Raw genomic sequence first — 18633 nt, 5'->3', positions numbered from 1 at the left:
CATTGGCGCGGGCCGGGCGCGTCACGGCCGGGGCGGCGGGGCCGGGACCACGGGGCTCCGCCGGGGCCCGGCCTGGGGAGCGCCGGGGCGGCCTCGCGGGAGCTCCAGGGAGGGCGACAGAGCTGAGCAAGGGACTGGAGCGGATCTTGTGAGGGAAGGCTGAGGGAGCTGGGCCTGTTCGGCCTCGAGAAGAGACGACTGAGAGGGGACCTCATCCATGTGTAGAAATATCGAAAGAGGTGTCAAGAAGAGACTCTGCTTGGTCGTGCCGGGCAGTAGAACAAGAGACAGCGGGCAGAAACCGATACAGGACATTCCACCTGAACATGAAGAAGAGCAACTTTCGGGTGCAGTGACTGAGCACTGGAACAGAGTGCCCAGAGAGCTGTGGAGTTCCCTCCGCTGAAGATACTCAAGGACTGTCTGGATGCCGTCCTGTGCCATGCGCTCTAGAACGACTCTTCAGCAAGAAAGTTGGACAGATGAGCCACTGTGGTCCCTTCCAGCCTCCCCACGGCTCCGCCACTGCTCCCGACAGCGCTGGAGCCGCCGGGAAGGGCGGCGGGGGCCCGACCGCCACCCACCCTTCCCTGGCCGGCCCAGCCCGGCCCGCGGGCAGCGCCGGCCCGGCCCCGGGCTCGCCCCTTACCTGCCTCCCGCCGCCCGGCGCCGCTCCCGGCGGAAGGAGCCAGCCTGACCCAGTCTGTGATGCTGTGACTGTGGAAGGTGCTCTGCAGGCAGAGCCCATCCGTCTGTCCGGCTGCTCCGAGCGAGCAGTGCCTGCAGCCAGAGTGAGGGAAACCAGCCTTTGCCTGAAGTTGCCCTTTGCCACCAGTGGATGCCGTGCCTGAGGTGTAAGGAAGGAGGTGGCCTTTCCTGTCGCAATCTGTGGCAGTGCAGTAGGAGCACAGTAACAATCCTCCTTCTCTGGGTTCACCAAAGGTGCTGCTTAACATTTATTGCAGGATATCACGCAGTTGTCCTGCTACAAACGATAACCTCCCTTTCAAATTGCTTGCTTGTACATCTCAGCCTTTGCCATCACATGCCAGTTCATTTTGAAGTGGACAGAAAATCTGACAAGATAGGCAAGGACTCCCATGCCTGTCCATTCAAATATCTGAACCAAAAGTATCCCAGACCTTCATATGTCTCACAGGCCAGTACAGGAGCTGAAAAAGCATTGCTGACCTTTTTCAAAGGGAACTGGCTGATCTGTTGTGAGTCTTGCCTGAGGAGTTTCTAGTTGCTGGTTAAGGAGAATACGTCTGCCTTGCTCTAGCCCTGTGGGCTGCGGGTTCTGATGGTTTTGGTGTGCAGAGGGTTGTGGTTTGGAGGGTTGATGCACACATGAAATTCTCTAGAATGTTCCTGTGTGAGGCAAAGCCATCCAGTCTGGGTTGTTTCCTGCTGAGCCCCCAGGACACTTGACTCACTGCAGTGGTTTTGGTCCCTTGCACAGACTGGGGCCTACCTCAACGCAGAATTTTTGCTCTCTATTAGTGTTTTGATGATTTGATCATTGTAGCAAAACATATTTATCAGACTTAGTACAATTTAGATCTTAGAAAATTTGCTTTGCAAGATTTTCAGTGGTTGTGACTCTGATACAGTTGATGTGTACTCAATCCCGTGGCCACTGTTAGCAGGTAGAAACAATATTTTAGTTGTTTTCCATGGGAACTAGATTGCAGAAGAATTTATGGAGCTTTTCCTGGGGTGTTTTCACAGTTTGGATTTTGAACTGCAGTCTGTAATCTCACAGGATGGCAGCAAAAATGACTGGATATGCGAGGGGTTTGCACAATAAGTCGTTTACAACCAGTACAGTTTTCCCCTGGTTATTTTAAGGAGGACATTACACGTGAAACCAAACAAGTGCTCTCCCTACCACTGGCAGCACGTGCCTTCTGTGTGCTCAGGGCTCTGCTACACCTGTACTTTGATGTAGAAGTTAGGATTGGATTGATGCCTTACAAGAAGTCTCTCTGCTCTGGGTGTCCAGTGTTGAGCCCTGCTTTGTTCAGCTGCTGGTGTTGCAGTAGAGCTCCCATTCTGTAAGGAGCTAATGAGGAAGCTTTTGCAAAGACAGCTGAGTATAAATGGGTTTGCACTGGGTTAATGGGAACGTCCCTTCCAGTCTGTGGCCTGTGAAGGTTCATCCTGGCTCTTCTCTAAATGGTTGAGAGAAAGAGAAAGAAAACACACAGATATCCTTCCTCACTTCTGTCCTTCAGTCCCGTGGTTACTGCATGACTCAGGAAGAAGGAATTTTCTCCAGTGAACCAAAGCCTAGTCAAGATATCTTCAATCCTATTTCACAGCTTTGCAGTCAGAGGGGGTTTGTATCCTACTCTTGGGTCTTCCATGCTTTCCCAAACCTCACTTCTTTAAAAGAGGGATTTTTCCTTGTTAATTAACATTCATTTTTAAGGAAGTATCTTTCCTCTAATGAGGAAGTGCTGCATTGCATTTGTTTCTTAAGATTTTTCATTCAAAATCCTCATGCAATATTTATACTGCTACAGTTAAAGCATGCAAGAGAGCCCTCAGAAGAGGGGCCCCTTCCAGATGGGTCACCTGCCAGCCAGAGGAAGGAGACAGAAGGCAGGAGGGCAGGGATCCCCTCACCATCCTGAGGTCATGTGCCAGTGATGCTGGCACTGTTTGCATTTGGGATGCTGTGATCTGTGTCCCCGTCTGTTTCAAGAATTTGTTTCCTTTTGAGACAAATTGTTTAACAAACTTCTGGTTTTTATGTTTCCCCCGCTTCCTGTGCAATGGGGCTAACCCTTCCCCACTGCACAGGACCTGTCATGGGACAGTCACAGTGTTTGCCATGGTGATAAGGCTGTGCTGGGGCCTGCAGGGAAGGACAAACCAGGGATTTCCAAATCAGAAGGTTTGGTGAGTCACACAGCTCAAGGGATAAAGGTGTGAAGAGGCAAGAGTTTTAGCTGGAGTAAAAGACATTTAAGATCTCTACAGCATCTGGCCTGGGCAGTCATTAGGAGCACGGGTTTCAGAAGCAGCTGAATCTGGTGGAAGTGTTGAACTGCAGTTTGGAGTACAGGAGGCAGCAGCATCCCCTTTGCTTTCCTCTTCCTTCCTGTGGTGTTTGTTTCATAACTTTAGTGTTTCTTTGAACCATGAGAATTTTCTCCTCCTCTCAGTTTCTTTTCAAAAACGTTCCCTCTCTTTAGAGCGTTCCTACCCTGTGCCACCATCCAGAGCTCTCTTCCCGTTAACGCTCGTGTGCGGAGAGAAGGGGATGTAGGAGTTTGCAGAATAACCAGCCTCATGCTCAGCCGGCCCAGCGCACAGACCGGCTCGGCTCGGCTCGGAAGGGAGCCGTGCTGGTGTGGCCGAGCTCCGGGCGGGAGTAGGGTCACCCCGAGCGCAGGACGGCCGGGAGAGCGCCCGGTGCTGGACCGGGAGCGAGCGCGTGCGAAGTCCCGTCGGCCGAGGGCCGGCAGCGGCGGCGCGGAGCCCCGGGCACTGCCGAGCACCGCGCTCTCGCCCTGCTGGCTGCTCTCGGTGTCCGGGCCGGGGAACGCGGTACCCCCAGCTGGGGCAGCGTGTTCACGGCGCCGCTGACCGCGGCACAGGTGCGCGGGGCAGTCGGTGTCGGTGTCGGTGCGGGGCTGTGGCTGTCTGTGCAGGGCAGTCGGTCCCGGTGCCGGTCCCGGCGGGGCGCGGCCCCTTTAAGGCCGCGGGTTCCCTGCGCCGCCCCGCGGAGCCGCCGCGCGCCTCTCGGGGAGCGGCGTCACGTGGGGCGCGGCGGCCTCGTGACCGGCCGCGAGCGCAGCACCGGGGCGCGCCGCTTCCTGGTCGGCCCCGCGGGACGAGGCAGCGCCGGCCCAGCATGGACAGCAAACCGCTGCTGCAGGAGCGGCCCCCCGCCTACAGCCCCGCCGCGCCGGGCGCGCCGGGCTACGACTACGGGCACGGCAACTACGGCGCCATCCCCGCCCCGCAGCCCGGCTTCCAGCCGCCCCCGCCGTACTCCTACCCGGGCGCCGCGGCCGCCCCAGGTGGGTCACGGGCGGCGCCGACTCCGGGGGGCTGCGGGCGGGGGGTCCCCGGTGTGCGGAGCGCCTTCGCTGCGGCGGGGGCCGCTGTGGGGAGCGCCCGGGGCCCCGGGCTGGGGCCGGCCGGCGGGAGCGGGGAGCTCCCGGGCCGCTCCCCGTGCGGCTCCCCCGCACCCGGAGGCGCTGGGGCTGTCGCGGCTCCCCCGCTGGAAGGCAGCGCAGGGGGCGGGTGCGCCGGATCCAGGTGCTCCAAAGCGCCATCTCCCTTCGCCCTCCTTCCCTCGGGGCCCCTGAGGTGTTGGGGTTGTGCTCTCCCCGAAATCCCGGCTGGGGCTGCGGGCATTCCTCACACGCGCGGGGTTTCTGGTTTGCTCGGCGCTGACACAGACCCCAAACTTGTTCTTTGCCTGCGCTTCGCTGTACTCTGGTTAATGTTTGTTTTTTCTGATACACTTCAGTAGTCTGGGAGGGACTGAGTCAGGTGAGTAGATGCAATGCTTTCATTAACAATTAATACTAACATCTGCCGAGGAATGAAGTAGCCTCTCGGGAAAGAGGAGTGCTTCGAAAGTTACAGAAGTTACACAGACCCCGTCTTTGAGTCGAACCCTGAGGCTATAGATTGATTTTCCTGTTGATAACTTGTTTTCCTGCAATACAGGTATTAGTGGTTATTTTCGGTTTGAATAGTGAGGTTGCCAGACTTCACAGGTGAATAACTTGACTGAAGAAGGTCTGAGAACTTGGGAAATAAGCTCAAAATGGATTATAACTGGGCAAACTGTGCCTTTGTTACACTGTGTGCATCTAACCAACCGTTTCAAAAGCTTTTTTGAAATACAAAGTTCTTAATGTTAATAAAGCAGTTAAAGCCTTCTGTCTTCTATCTACAGCCATTAAAATTAGTCATTCTTTTGCTAACAACATGGACTTTCAGAAAACTGGGGGGTTTTTTTATGCTGTCTCTTTCTGCTTGCATCCTATCACTCCTACCTTGCTTTCCAGTTAGAAACTTAGTATATGGAATTAAAGCTTGAAACTAGAGGAAGATTTATTCTGTTTCAAATAGTTCGTCTGCTGGAGTGGGACATTCGTGATATATAACATCTAGAAGTGAAAGCTGTGGTCATTGTTTAAACAGTTTTTCCCTGGTGCTCAGCAGCATTGAAACAAAATCTTGAAGTTAATTATTAGCTCAGTGTCCTTTTGGGATGGTTAAATTGATACTTGGGTTTATAAAGTGGCTTTGCTGTTAGATGTGCCAGGTGTTCCAGTTCTGATTTTGATAGAGCTTAAAGTGCTTAATCAAGACTACATTCTTGTTTATTATTTTCCGTGTTTTGTTGTCATACTTGTAAATTTATCATTGTTCTGTGTGCCTTGTGTGTGGTGATTGAAGGTTTTTTCTTATTTTAGGGTATGCTGTTCCTCCACCGACATCACAGCCAAACTATTCGAGCACGTACACCATCATTCAGCAGCCTGCCACCACCACTTCTGTGGTAGTAGTTGGTGGCTGTCCTGCCTGCAGGTAAAATGGCTCTTGGGGAACTAAATTCAATCTTGGGTTTTGTTATTTAAGATAGAGGTATCCATATAATTCCTCGGTTTTCAGTAGCTTTTCTTTGTGTGTGTATTGCAATTAACTGAAAAGGCACTAAGGTCTAGGAGTGGAATGCTGTGGTTTGTGAGTTGGGAGCTTGTCCTGGTGGGCTCGTGACATGTGCTATAAATAATGCAAGACACTTCAAACATGAATCTGTTCTTTAAGATGGAGGAACATCTGTAAGTGATACTTCTAATGAAATGGCACTTCAGTAACAGATGTAACAGGTCAGTTCTTGGGGGACAGCATGACAGGAAGTCCTTTCTGATGTGTTTATGCCTGGTGATGGTGAGTAGCTTGATTTTATTGTGAAACTCTGTAATCTTTGACCGTCGTCACTTCTGGTTTTCTGGCAGTACTGTGGAAAACTTCTGCTGTTGTGTGTGTTCCCATTCCCAGTCCAAACTGGAAAACCAGGCAGGGTGATTGTCAGTATTGGCTAAAAACATTGGTGGCTTAAAGCTTTAAAAGATCTCTTAAAAGTCCTTTAACTGCAGAAGAACAGAGAAATTGATAGACCAGACCAAAAATGTCAGTGTGCTGTGGTGGTGAAAACCAGAAAAAGTGGTCAGCTGTTACATGGAGTTGCAGCAAGAGGACAACTTCCCCCTTGGAGATCACAGCCATAAAAAAGGAAGGAGGCACTCAGTTTTCTCACTGGTGCTGTAAGTCAGCTGCAGTCCCTTTCACTTCTCAGTTTTCTCTTCCTGGGATGTTGGCCGTGGCTGAGGGCAGAGGGATTGCTGCTGCTGCACTTCAGGCACTGCTCTGCCTGGCCAGCTGTGACTCAAATGCAGGCTCATTCCCCTCTGTTAAAGTGTACAGGAGTTACCCTTGGGCTGTCTTGCACGGAGGCACTTGATACTCTGCAGGTCTGAGCCCTTCCTTGCCTTTCAGAAGGTGTAGGAAACCTGCCTGAGCAGCTGAAGTGATTCCAGTTTGGTGTGTGATAAATGTGACACAGGATGTCATATGGCAGAGGCTGCAGTGGTAAAGTTGGTGTTTGTCTGAGAGTCAATACCTGCCTTCAAAGGTGGATTCAAATAAGAAGTATCCTGTGGTGTTATGTAAAAACAGGTGCCTGTTGAAATGGCACTAGTTAAGGCTGAAAAACCTGTACCAGCTGGAGCTATTGATCTAGAAGGTGTGTGTTTTAAACTGGGGGAAAGCAAGTGCTGAGCTGTTCAGAGGATGTGGTAGATCCTGCCACCTGAGTGATTACATCAACATGCTGATGCTGTAGCTCAGCCAGAAGACAGGGCAGATGCTGTGCATGGCTTGGAGAGAGGCAGGCAGTGTATTTATACACACAGGTTTTCTGGCCCTGACCCCAGGACAGCTCAAAGCATTTCACTGGGGAAGTGCACTTGGAAATAGTTTAAAATGGGTAGGCTCTTGTTGCTATTATTTTTTCTTTTTCTGGAAGTTCATAGAATATGCTGAGTTGGGAGGGACCCATCAGGATCATCTAGTCCAACTCCTGGCCCTGTACAGGACACTCCAAGAATCCCACTGTGTGCCTGGGAGTGTTGTCCAAACACTTGCTGAACTCAGGCTTGAGGCTTCTGGGATGATCTAGGGAAGAGTTTTTAAACAATCATTTGTGCATTAAGTTATGTTATAATACATAATTTTAGCCAAATTTTTGGAAATGAGCAGTCTGTTGTTAGTTGTTTTTAAGTGATCTCACTTGAATAGCTTTCTTAGGTCATCGGGTATGCCCAGCTGGAAGTACCCATTGTGGACTCTTTCCTAAAGGAAAATACTCTCCACAAAATCCTATTTTACTCTTGGATCCTCAGTTTCTGTTTTAGGCTTTGAAAAAAATAAATTGTGAGGAGAACTGTGAAATTTTCTGGATCAGGGAATCCAAAGGATGAATAAATGTGTATAGTAATGGTGTGTTAGTCTCCTTTGCCCTATTACAGTGTTAGTTCCTAATTGTCCTGACTGAGAAAAAACTCAATCCTCTTTGACTTCTCAAGACCTTAAGCACAGTTCTAGTTTACTTACATGTCCTGGAAACCTATTTTATGACAAATGCAATGTGCAGCTGCACTCTGAATACCGCCCTGAACAGAAAAGATGTTGAAGGGGCATTGAAAAATATTAAAAGTTATTAATGGTGCATTAAAAACTTTGTTATTAAACTACCCGGTCAGTTGTCCTGTTACTTTCCTGATTTGATGGTGCATGATTGTTAGAGAAATCCATCTGCTTTAGATCACCAGGAATAGCCTTGTATGTGGCTGTGGGATGATGTAACTGATGGAGGAACCTAAAGGCCATCAAGAGAATTTCTGCCATCAGGAATACAAAGCAGTCTGGCATGTATTCATGTTGCTGATTGAAATCAAAACCATTTCCAACTTAAAATATGTGGTGTTCAGGAGAAATATGCAGTATTGGTTTCTTACTTGAATTGGTGTCTATTTTACTGCAGTCATGAGTGATCTTGCAGTTAATAAGCTGGCTCGAGTACAGTCCATCTTTAGGCTTTTTTTATGGTATTTAGTCATAAAAAGTACAAAGTTTCTCCAGCAGTAGCTCTCTGAAGTTGGTAGTGTGCCTGTGGTGACTGGTAATTGCATTCCTGCCCTTCTCCCAGTGAAGCACTGCTGCCATCTGAGGGATGACTCCCCTGTCTCTTGCTTAGAGCTGTTCCTCACATCGAGCTCATTCATCACTGGTCAGTGCTGCTTTCTAGTTCCAGACTTCAGTTTTGATGTGTTCCATCCTTCCTTGCACTCTCAGAATGTCTTTGGTGGTTGCAGTCCTCTTTTCTCAGCGTGTGTTCTTCTCCCAGCCCTGATGTACAGAGAATTAAACTGAGTTGCACAATCTTGTCAGCTTTATGGCTTCTAGTTGACATTTAAGGTTTGGCCAAGTCCTGCTTTTAAACTATTTTATGTTCCCGAGTATGTGTTGAGTCATTACAGGCACTGACTGTAGATATCCTGCTGTGGAATTATCTTTTTAGCTTGGAGAATGCAGCCTGGCTGCTTTACTTGTGGTCACTTTCATTTTCTTTTTCTCTGTCTTTTGTTGTTGTCGATAACTAACTGCTCAGGAATGTTTGCTTTCCTGTTATTTAACAGAAGAAAGTTCCTTTTAAAAACTGTAAAAATATTCTCTTGATCTGATGATTGCAAAAGCCAGTTCCCTCAAAATCTGGGGGAGAGCCTGTTGGGTTTTTATTTTCTTGTTTAACTGTGTTCAGTTGCTTGGGAGAAAGAGCACGGGAAAGGACCTCACACTGCTGCAGTTTCACTTCTGACAGCTCCAGTGCATCTGCTGGACCAGCCTTGTAGTGGGTCTCAGATTATGCCAACACTGAAGCTTCTTCCTGAACTGAAAGATGAGACAAGCTTAATTAAAATTGTATTTATTCTGAGATGTCTTACAGCATTCTCTCTGCCACAGGTGTGATTTTGGTTTGTTGTTGTGGTGGTTTTTTTTTTTTTTTTTTTTTTTTGGTTTTTTTTTTTGGTTGGTTTTTTTTTTAATTATTAGGGGTTTTTTGACTTGATAAAGTTGTAACTTCTCAGGTTTCAGTTGAAATTTTGTTTTCATCAATTACACACATCTCCTGAGGGAATAGACTAGAAAAATTGCACTTAGGTGATCAAGTCCTTCCAAATTTCAGCCTTCTGGTCTTCTGTTATTTCAGTCACAAATGCTGTGTGGGCTTTGATAAAAGGCTGCTCAGAATACAGGCTTTCTATAGTTATTCACAAGTCATAAATAAACTTCATGTAAATATTCTTAGTATAATTTAATTATATTCACTGGTTAAATATGCAAGGAATTTTAAAAAAGGCAACAGCAAAACACCTGTTTAGAGAGCATGTCTGACAGTGTGAACAACCCTGCGGATTTTTGGTTTCCAGCAGCAAGCTGGAGATCCTTTTGAACCTTGTGAGTGAAGCAAACTCTGCAATAGCTTTTGGAGAGTGCTGTGAAGAGGACAGGGAAGAAGAAAGCCTTGATGCAGCAGACTGGGGCAGATGCCACGAGGGCAGTTTGGAATTCCTGGCTGGGAGAGCTGGGACCTTTCCCAGCTCAGCAGCAGGAAGCTGCTCACTGAGCCCCGCAGAGAGGGGGGATAAGGCTGTGGCAGGGTCCCAGATGAGAACAGCACAGCTCTGGCTGCTTCTGAGGGGTTCTGTTCCACTGGTCTGACCTGATTTGCAGACAATAATCAAAACACATTAATCTCATGAAGTTTCATTTCTTAGAAAAATAAGGCACAGCAGGAATGTATTCCCTAATGGGACTGTATAAAAATAATAATCTGGTCTCAAATGCCTAGCCTGTCACTGGCCCCAAATTACAGCAATGTTTTTTCTTAGAATCACCATTTGTCTTGAAGAGTACTTGTGTGATAGTTAGGATCTCATTGCAGAATGAGTTGTCCTGGGAGAGGAGGGAGCTGCCCTGGTTCGTTGCTCACCACAGCAGTGCTGGTGGGGCTGTGTGTGCAGAGGAGGGAGGAAAGGCCCCAGCAGGGCTCAGTGGGGTTCAGCCTGCTGGATGTGCACCCCACGGAGAGCTCTGGCTGCTGAGCTCAGCCTCCTTTGCCAGGCTGGGCTCTTGGTGTGCAACCTTGAGCCTTGTCTCCTGATCAGAGCTGGAATTAAAGCAGTGCTGCTCCTGCAGCAGGGAGGGCTGGTGGCTTGGAAGCATTTCAGTAAAGACAAACAGCTAGATCCAGGCTGCTCCCATTGCCAGGATTCCTCTGCTGCTGCAGACAGGCCTCTCTATAGGAAATGAGGCCTAAAGCACGAGGAAATTCAGATAAATCTGTAAATACTGTTGTGCCTCTCACTTGGAAGTGATTTTTAAATATAATTGCATTTACATATATGTGTATCTTGTGCTGAGGAGGGCAAGCCAGTGGCTACATAGAGATTTGGGCTTCTTGTGAATGTGGATCAACAACCATTCAAGATGCCATCAAGCTGAGGCTGGAGGAGCTGATACCTCTCTTCACAGAAATCAAAACTGTAAACATCCAGTGCTTGCTCAGTAGTTCCATATATAATTGTCAATTCTTCTGCAGCTGCAGGTGAGATTTAAACATTCTGAACATTGCTGCTGCTGTTGCATTAGCCAGGAGATGATGAAGAATCTCTGGCTGGTTTTGTTTGTATGTTCAAAATTAAAGATTTAGCATGCAGCTGCTATAGTCCATGCTTGTCCCCGTCTGATGTTCCCATTCAAATCTAAACTTTGAAACTCAACCAACCTCTGTGGCAGAAGGTGGGATATGATTTGAAAATTCCAGGTGGTTGGTCAGTGATCTTTGTGGAGGACAGCAGTTTTCTCAAGTGCAGTTTCTTTTCGTGTCTGACAGAGCTTGTGGTACAATCAGCCTGTCTCTGATTACCTGGGGTGACCCTTTGAATGTATTTGTAAGGTCTAAAAAATGCTGATAAGCCCACATTTAAATACTGTGATATAGTGATAAGTCTAAAAATGCATGTGTTAAATCAGACCAATGCTGTGTTCACAGATCTCATTATCAGCCTCTCATCCTGAGCATTTGACTTAAGATCTTAATGTGAGAGTTACTTTGGAAAAGGGGGTTATCTGAAAAACAATTTGGTTTCAAGTACTTGTCAGTGGGCATAATTGACCTTACTGTATGGAGCTGGCAGCTGCAGTTATAGCTTAAATGCAAGATGCTGCTTGCAGTATAAATAAACCTTTCCACTTTATTTTTAGAGTGGGAGTGGTGCAGTTATAATCAGCTTTTATGTGGTTTATGCTGTAGAAGAAAATTTATGTTTGGTTAGTTAGTGAATCCACAGTTTGAATATGGAGTCTCTAATTACTCCAATCTCAGGTAAGATATACCAGCAAAAATATCCATGGTCTCCCTTATAAAAAGTATTTTTTTTTTCTTTTTAAATTTAGTAACTGGCTAAGCAGTGGTTGGGTAAGTGTTCATCTAAAATTAGGTGCTGACATAAATCAGCAGAAGCCAAGAAGTGTTTGTGTGGCTAATGCTGTAATCACACTGTAAGACATGATAGGAGCTCTGAAACATCAGGTGTGGTGTGGGGTCATGCAGGCACAGCTCTGCTGAGTGTCCCTGGAGCTGCCTTGCTCTGCTGCTGGCCTGGCTGTCCCTGCTCTTCTGCAGTGCTCCCTGGGCCTTGCTTTGTCCCTCTCTGGGCCTTTTCCCTGGATCTGGTGTTGAATATGAATGGCAATTTTTAAATTTTTGGTTTTAGTTTAAGTTCGGGTTTTGCACTACCACAAAACACGTCCAAGTAGCTCTGTTTAGGAGGAAGGGAGTTGAAAAGAAACGATGTTTAAAGTGTCAAGGACACTTTAAATGTGCTGACCAGTGGACTTGGGCCCTGCAGGCTGATTCAGAGTTCATTGGAAGGGGTTGGGCTGTGCTCATCACTGCTGGGGCTGAGCAGCTGTACCCCACTGATCCCTCTGTGTTTGGTTAGTGTTTTTATTCTTTAAGGTCACACCAATAGACTGCTTATACTCTTAACTAAGCACACTGGCTTACTTGTCACAAATGTAGGTTTCAGGGCAGGAGCTGAATATGGAAGTATTAAGAGACAAGGAGAGGATTTCAAAAGAGTAATGAAGCAGGAGTTGGATGCTTGCAGGAGGGAACTGCTCCGTGTGTGTGGAAGGAAAAGAAGGCATTAGTGTAACACAGAGCAGGGCAGGAAATAAAACAGCTGTAATATACTGTGTGCGTTTTTCAAATAATGTTATTTGTGATGTCATTGAAATGCCTGCCTGGAAAAGGGGCTTTGCCTGTCTTGGGTGGATGTGCAGTGTGAAAACTGAATCTTGAATTACTCAGAAACCTCGAGAGTGTCTGAGCTCTCCATACACCCAGTGTGTTACTGGTTAACCTGGGAGAAGGAGAGGCTTCACCTCTTGAGCTTGTGCTGCTGGTTTCTGTTTGGTCTGAGGGTGGTCAGCATTTCGTGCATTTCCCAAGTGCAAATTGCCAAATTCAGCTGCTTCATCCAGACCTGATGGTTCTGGCTGAGCACTGCAGCGTCCTTTTTGCCCGTCTCTGTTACTGGTGTGTTCCCAGCAGTCCTGAATTTCCTTGCATTCCAGCTCTAGTAGAAGAGTGCTCCAGGAGATGGCACTTCCCCGAGCTCCAGCTCTCAGGGCAGGCACTTTGTTTTGCCACAACATTGCAAGATTACTTGAATATTGAATTGAAAATCTGTGTGCCCCGAGAGATTAGAACAGTGAGAGATGAAATCTGAAGAAGTGTTCTGCTTCAAGACACACTTCTCAGGACTTCAGATCTGACCCTTTTTGCCAGAGCTGGACCGTGTTTTGTAGAGCGAGTTTCAGTAGTGCAGGTACTGCTGTTCTCTCCCCAAGCTCCACAGCACTTTGGGAGATCCTCCTGGTCTCTCCCCACGGCTCATGTTATGCTGAGTTTGTGGGAATAGCCACAATGTCAACTCTGAGCTGTGGGACACTTGTGTGCTGAGACTCAAATCTGTGTGGTGACATGAACTTTGTCTGCATTTTTTAGTCGCCTTAAAATAATGTTATCTGAGGACATGAAATGATAAAGCTACTGCTGGGATCAATGGTAACCTGACAGTTCCTTTATTTTATACCAGATAGAGAATTAATTTCTGTCTCTGCAAACAGAAAGAAAGTTCATTAAAGTGAGGGAAAGCTTAAGGGGAACATGAACTTGTACAAGCAGCAGAATATCAAGCACACTTGGAAAAGCCTTTGGCTTCTGACGGTGGTTGAGGGGAAGGGGAATGGTTTAATCAAGTTTCAATGTTTCAGGCAGTTGCTGTAAGGAAATGGTCTCTTGAGTCTGCGCCTTCCTTCCTTCGCTCTATTTACACATCCAAGAGCTTGTCCCTGACTGCTCCCAAGGGAACAGCAGCTTGTTGGCCTTGGCACCCTGCTCACAGCCTGCTCTTCAGGGTCACTCAGCTCTGTTTGCCTTGACTTTCACCGTACCAGGAGGATACATCTTGTTCGAGTGTTTTGCTAAACTCCAAATCTTGACTATTTAATGTAACTGCACAAATTTCTAAAGTCTGAATTCTGTAGTTTACTGTCTGTCTTCATTCTGGGAGATGCTCAGATACAGCACTTCAGAAAGGAGTCAGGGATTGAAATGGAAGTAAATTTCTGCTGTCATGGCACTGTGCTGAAACAAAATTTCCATGTGGTCATGGAGCTCGGAGTCAGCTGGAGCCATGTGACATCAATAATTAGTTCCTCTGCAGTTGTAGAGAGAGATCAGTTTTGAGAAGTAAAAACCAGGAACAAACCCCAAACCTTGTACTTCATCTTGCTCCATAAAATGGTGTGGTTTCTTGTGACTGCCGGAGCACTGACTGGTGATCTGGGGGCAAAGTTGTTGAGTGTCCTTTGACTGAGTCTGTTTTCCCTTTTTGCAGGGTTGGCGTGTTGGAGGACACCTTCACCTGTCTTGGTGTTTTGTGTGCCATTGTATTCTTTCCAATTGGGATTCTGTTCTGCCTTGCACTGAGGCAGAGAAGATGCCCCAACTGTGGGGCAGCTTTTGGCTGAGGGGCTGAACGTGGACGTGCTTACTGAAGCTACAACTGTTAGCATACTCTTTCTAATGTAAATGTCATGTACAATCATTTTATTTGCTTCAGACCTGTTTTGTAAAGTGTGAAGGAATTTAGTCTCTTGCATGTAATTTAAACTTAATCTTTTATGAGCATGTGCATTGCAAAACATGAAAACCTGACTTGTTTTCCATGTTTAGTGGCACCTGTTGAAAACTAAATAAAACTGCTTTTCCTTTTGCAATCCTCAACTTGTGGCTGGATTATTAAATATGTTACTGACATGTCTGGTGTGGTCTGAAAGCAGAGTAGTAATCCTAGCTACAAGGAAGGGTATTTGCCAGAATCCTTATGATGATGATAAATGATGTTTAAGACTGTACATGTTTAGGGCATCAGGTATTTGAGGGAAGAGTTGTAAGTGCTGTGTGTGCTACCTCTATGGCAACAGCTCCTCTCCCCCACTGCAGGGGCAAGTATTAACACACAATCAGAGCCCTGTTTTAATTAGTGAGGGTTTTGCTTCATGCAGGGGCTGGTGTTGGTTCACAGACAGCAGAACCTTCTGCCTGCAGCAGGAAGAGGTTGGGGCACTGCCAGCTGTGAGCTGCCCTGAGAAAAGGCTTTTACATCTTAGATTGTTGAATTCTGATACTGAATTATTGAAAGCTCAGACAGGCTGGGCTGAGTTGCCTCTGCTGTGCTGTAGAAGATGGGCTGAGGTGTGTTACCCCTCTGAAAAGCTGGTGTTTCAGGTGGGGATGGTGGGTGTTTGTGCACGGCGCTCTAGCAAACTGTCCTCGGCCTTGAACTTGAAAGGCAGGGTGAGAGCAGCCAGCACATGCTCACAGACTATTTTTTGATATTAAGTAACTGAAAGGCATTTCACATGACTTGAATTCACTGTTTATAGTAGTAGAAGTAGGCACCACTAAAGGAATGAGCCAGGGGATGCTGCAGGAAACATGTGCATGTGTAAAATAGAATGATTTAGGGTAAGGATTAATCCCAGGCACAGCTCTGCTCTGGCTGAAGTTAAAAGCTCAGTTTCACATAATTCAGCTACTGCACTGTGCCAGCACGCAGGCCTTTGCTCAGCTCCTTAACCAAAAATTTTCAACTTTAAGTTGTTTTTCTTTTGGGTAGGCTACAGTAATGGAGGAACTTCAAAGGCAGCTTTTTATATTGGCATTTGAGAGAAAAACATGGCACTGCTTTATTATCATCAGACTAAAGTTTGACAACAGTTTTTAAAGACAAAATTATCATTGAAGAACGTGTTGACAGTGTAACATTAGACTGCAAATGACTTTCTGTTGACTTGAAATTTGTGTGTGAACATTAAGCAAGGCATTACAAGTTGTCTATTCTTAAGGGGATAAATATTTATTTATAACCTAAGGTGTCTTTCTTACACAAAATATCATATAATCATTTATACAGGCAATTCTCTATTCTGGAATAAGGCAGTTGTTACATTCTTCTGTTTGAAAAAAAATCACTGTTATCTTCTTTAGGTGACATATGCAGGCTTACAGTCTAGAACTTACCATTGCAGCTTCCAAGTAATGAATGCCAAAGATTCTGAGCTATTACTTATTCTGATTCACTAGAGTATCCAGACTATCTCCAGTATTTTCACAATTCCTACTACAGAAAAAGGCATACTGTAAAATCAAGCCCGAGTGCTCAAACACTAGCCCAAAGCAATTACCTCATTAGAAACTACAAGTTTAAAAAACATCAGAGCTCCATTCCAGTATGTGTCTATTGTACAGTAATTACATTTAAATAAATTTTTAGGACAAGTTGAGATAGTAATTGTCATTGCTGAGACTGGGTGTCGAGAAGGAGGAAGCCGACGTGTCTGACGGCGCGCTCATCGGATGATGGGTGCTGATCTGTCATTTGTTACTGTGGGTCTGAGTTTCACCGTTGCAAAGGGGTTTTCTCCACTGAAAAGAAATGCATGAAGTTACTTGAAGGCTTTCTGCAATCGAACCCTGAATTTATTCATCGGGTCCTTCACTGTCAAACAGTAAGTTATGGTTCTGAGACTCAGGGATTCTGTGCAACTCTTAGTTTAAATTGAATTTCTGAAACCAGCTTACATACGAAGAATCATTTCTCAGTGAGCCAAAAATATGGGAAGTTAATGCCCAGTTACATCTGGACTTTTTTAATAGCTCCCAATCTTCAAAGATTTTTGTTTTTAACCCTCAAAGTCAGTTCAAGAAAGGTTTTAAGTCCTGCTCCCTGTCAAGCTACTGGAGAAACAAGTTTTTCTGAGAAGGGTCTGTGTATTGTGCTGCACTTGATGCCACCCTTGAGGAAAGTGCAACTAATTTTAGCCATATTGTTCTAGCAGTGCCTGGGAAAGGTCACAGAGAAGTTAATGATAAACATCCTTATTTCCCCTTATAATCAATAAAATAAAACAAGCCAATATAAAAACACAACAAAATCAGTGTAAAACTATTTTACCTTAGAAAAGGTGGTTTTATAATGCCATTCATGTCAGGTTTCTGTAAAAAAAAAAGATACATATTCACATGAATTTGTAGAAGTATGCTACAGGTGATCTTGCTGTCCTGCTGACAGAAAGAGACCCTGTAATTAATCTGTATGGCCAGTTTGGTTTTAATACTTCAAATGTCAGTGCTGAACCAAAGCCTGTCAGGCTTTCCATTCCAGGCATGCTGTGTTTCAGGACCTCATTCAGCAGGTTCTTAACTCATGCTTAGCTTGTGATTCCAATGAAACTGCTCAAGTACATCAGCTGTAAATAGACTTAGACCTTAGAATTGGGCCTAATTAACCCTTAAAATTAAGAAAAATTAACAAATGCCTGAACTAAATCTTACTGAACACCAACCCTCCTCAAAACTATGTCAACTACTAAAGTATTTTTTTAATAGTTGACACTGTTGTGCATATTACTGCCTTGTGTAGCCCAGCAGGAACAGTTGAACTGTCAAGAACCTTTCCTCATCTCTCCTTCTTGAAATCCTGAGCTATTTTTTCTGTGTATTCTGAAACAAAAATAAGATGTCTTGAATCATTTCCTGCTTCTGCATAGGAGGCCCAGTGAACAGACTGTTTTACACTGTAAATCCTGTATGAATGTACAAGCCAGCCCAGCATAATGTTGGGCTTATTTCCAAAGCCTATGGAGATGTGGGGCTTGGGGACTTGCACGGAAGCAGGAAAGACAAGGAAGTTCTGCAAGAATGAAAATAAATAGTGACTTTGGAACAAAACACTTGGTTGCAAGTGCAGCAGCTCTCCTCTGCAGTTGTCCTAAGATGGGGTCACAGCAGCTGCTGTGAGTTAAGGAGGTGCCTCAACAAAAGTGGGCATTGTTCTATACTCCAGAAGTTCTAATTTATTTTAGTCTTGCTTTCCCTGTGGAAATTTAGATTATCAATAAAGATGTATTTGTGTTCCACTCCTAGGAGCTATTAGTTTCCATTCTGGCTTCCAAAGAGATTGTACAGCTCTAATTAGAGCTCTGCCAGCTGGCTGATCTGCCATTCCTCTTGAGTTTCTGGTTCAACAGGAATGTTAGTCCACAAGCCTTAAATTTATTCCTGAACCCCCTGACCTAACCCCACAAACCAAAACCACCCTTAGGGTGACAGTTCCTGAGAATGGAGTGTCCCCAGCAGAACACTGCAGGGATCCTGAGACCATTTCACACACTCCATAATTCTTTAAGCTCTTTAGTCTGTCACCTGGTCCCAGGGCACAGAGCTCCCTGCTGGAATGGCACCTCCCAAGGGCTTTGGACAGAATCACACCTGAAGGCCTCAACAGCAAGAGCAGGCTAAGGGAGCCACCATAAATTCTGACATTACACCATTACTGAGGCTCATGGCTTCTTCATTCAAAAATGAAAGCCACAAATACATCAAAATACAGATGCTGGTCTTCAGAATAATTTCAGAAGTTCCCAGAGATTTGTTTTGAAAGTAACTGAACACTGAGATTTAGGTCATATTTCTTGATAATAATTTCATGCAGCAGAAGATGTTCATTCCTCACAGAAAACACTGTCCCAGAAACATCACTGCACAAACTACACACTTCCTACACCACAATGTTCATTACTGAGAAATAAACCCACTTACTTGAATGTGAATTCAAATATATATGCTAATATGAAACTGTTCTGGTTCCCCAAAAAAGTGCAAATCTTTTCTGTAGGAATATTTAGATGGGGGGGGGAAAGGGTATCCCAAAACATGACTCATAGTTAAATGGAGTAAGATCTCTAACTGAGAGGAGCTTCACAAATCTCCAGCAACAACTTTCATACTTTCACACTTTTTATATTTGTAAAGTAGTTTTACAAATTACACGTTACAGGAGGTAACCTGTTTTTTAAGAACTAGACACAAGTCTGTGATTTAATTACAAAAATGAT

The 18633-nt window shown here is 45.7% G+C and overlaps 3 protein-coding genes across 3 annotated transcripts in view; 1 reads left to right on the top strand and 2 right to left on the bottom strand.

Annotated features, from left to right (window-relative positions):
* Positions 1-684, bottom strand: part of TECPR1 (tectonin beta-propeller repeat containing 1) — a 26032-nt gene extending 25348 nt beyond the window's left edge. The window contains exon 1 of the mRNA XM_041462522.1: positions 650-684. The gene's annotated coding sequence lies outside the window, so the exon portion shown is untranslated. The remainder of the gene's footprint in view (positions 1-649) is intronic.
* Positions 685-3808: 3124 nt separating this feature from the next.
* BRI3 (brain protein I3) lies at positions 3809-14458 on the top strand. Its single transcript, XM_041462598.1, has 3 exons — positions 3809-4034; positions 5448-5562; positions 14070-14458. The coding sequence occupies exons 1-3, from the start codon at positions 3866-3868 to the stop codon at positions 14200-14202; spliced, it is 417 nt and encodes a 138-aa protein (XP_041318532.1). The 5' UTR covers positions 3809-3865; the 3' UTR covers positions 14203-14458.
* Positions 14459-15399: 941 nt separating this feature from the next.
* Positions 15400-18633, bottom strand: part of BAIAP2L1 (BAR/IMD domain containing adaptor protein 2 like 1) — a 35397-nt gene continuing 32163 nt past the window's right edge. Inside the window, exons 13-14 of the mRNA XM_041462798.1 lie at positions 16692-16732; positions 15400-16162 (exon numbers count right to left, since the gene is read on the bottom strand). Of these exons, the coding sequence (XP_041318732.1) occupies positions 16087-16162; positions 16692-16732 (117 nt within the window). The 3' untranslated portion in view covers positions 15400-16086. The remainder of the gene's footprint in view (positions 16163-16691; positions 16733-18633) is intronic.

This window comes from Pyrgilauda ruficollis, unplaced genomic scaffold (genome assembly GCF_017590135.1).
Source record: "Pyrgilauda ruficollis isolate IOZ18807 unplaced genomic scaffold, ASM1759013v1 scaffold16, whole genome shotgun sequence".
NCBI classification, from domain to species: Eukaryota; Metazoa; Chordata; class Aves; order Passeriformes; family Passeridae; genus Pyrgilauda; species Pyrgilauda ruficollis.
The sequence above is the reverse complement of the archived record's forward strand: the minus strand, read 5'-3'. Positions and strand labels throughout refer to the sequence as shown.

Bases quoted from the DNA above. Each gene is read 5' to 3' on its own strand.
- BRI3 (XM_041462598.1), top strand. From the start codon at position 3,866: ATGGACAGCAAACCGCTGCTGCAGGAGCGGCCCCCCGCCTACAGCCCC. The intron at 4,035-5,447 runs GTGGGTCACGGG...TTCTTATTTTAG, and splicing joins GGGCGCCGCGGCCGCCCCAG to GGTATGCTGTTCCTCCACCG. The intron at 5,563-14,069 runs GTAAAATGGCTC...CCCTTTTTGCAG, and splicing joins GGTGGCTGTCCTGCCTGCAG to GGTTGGCGTGTTGGAGGACA.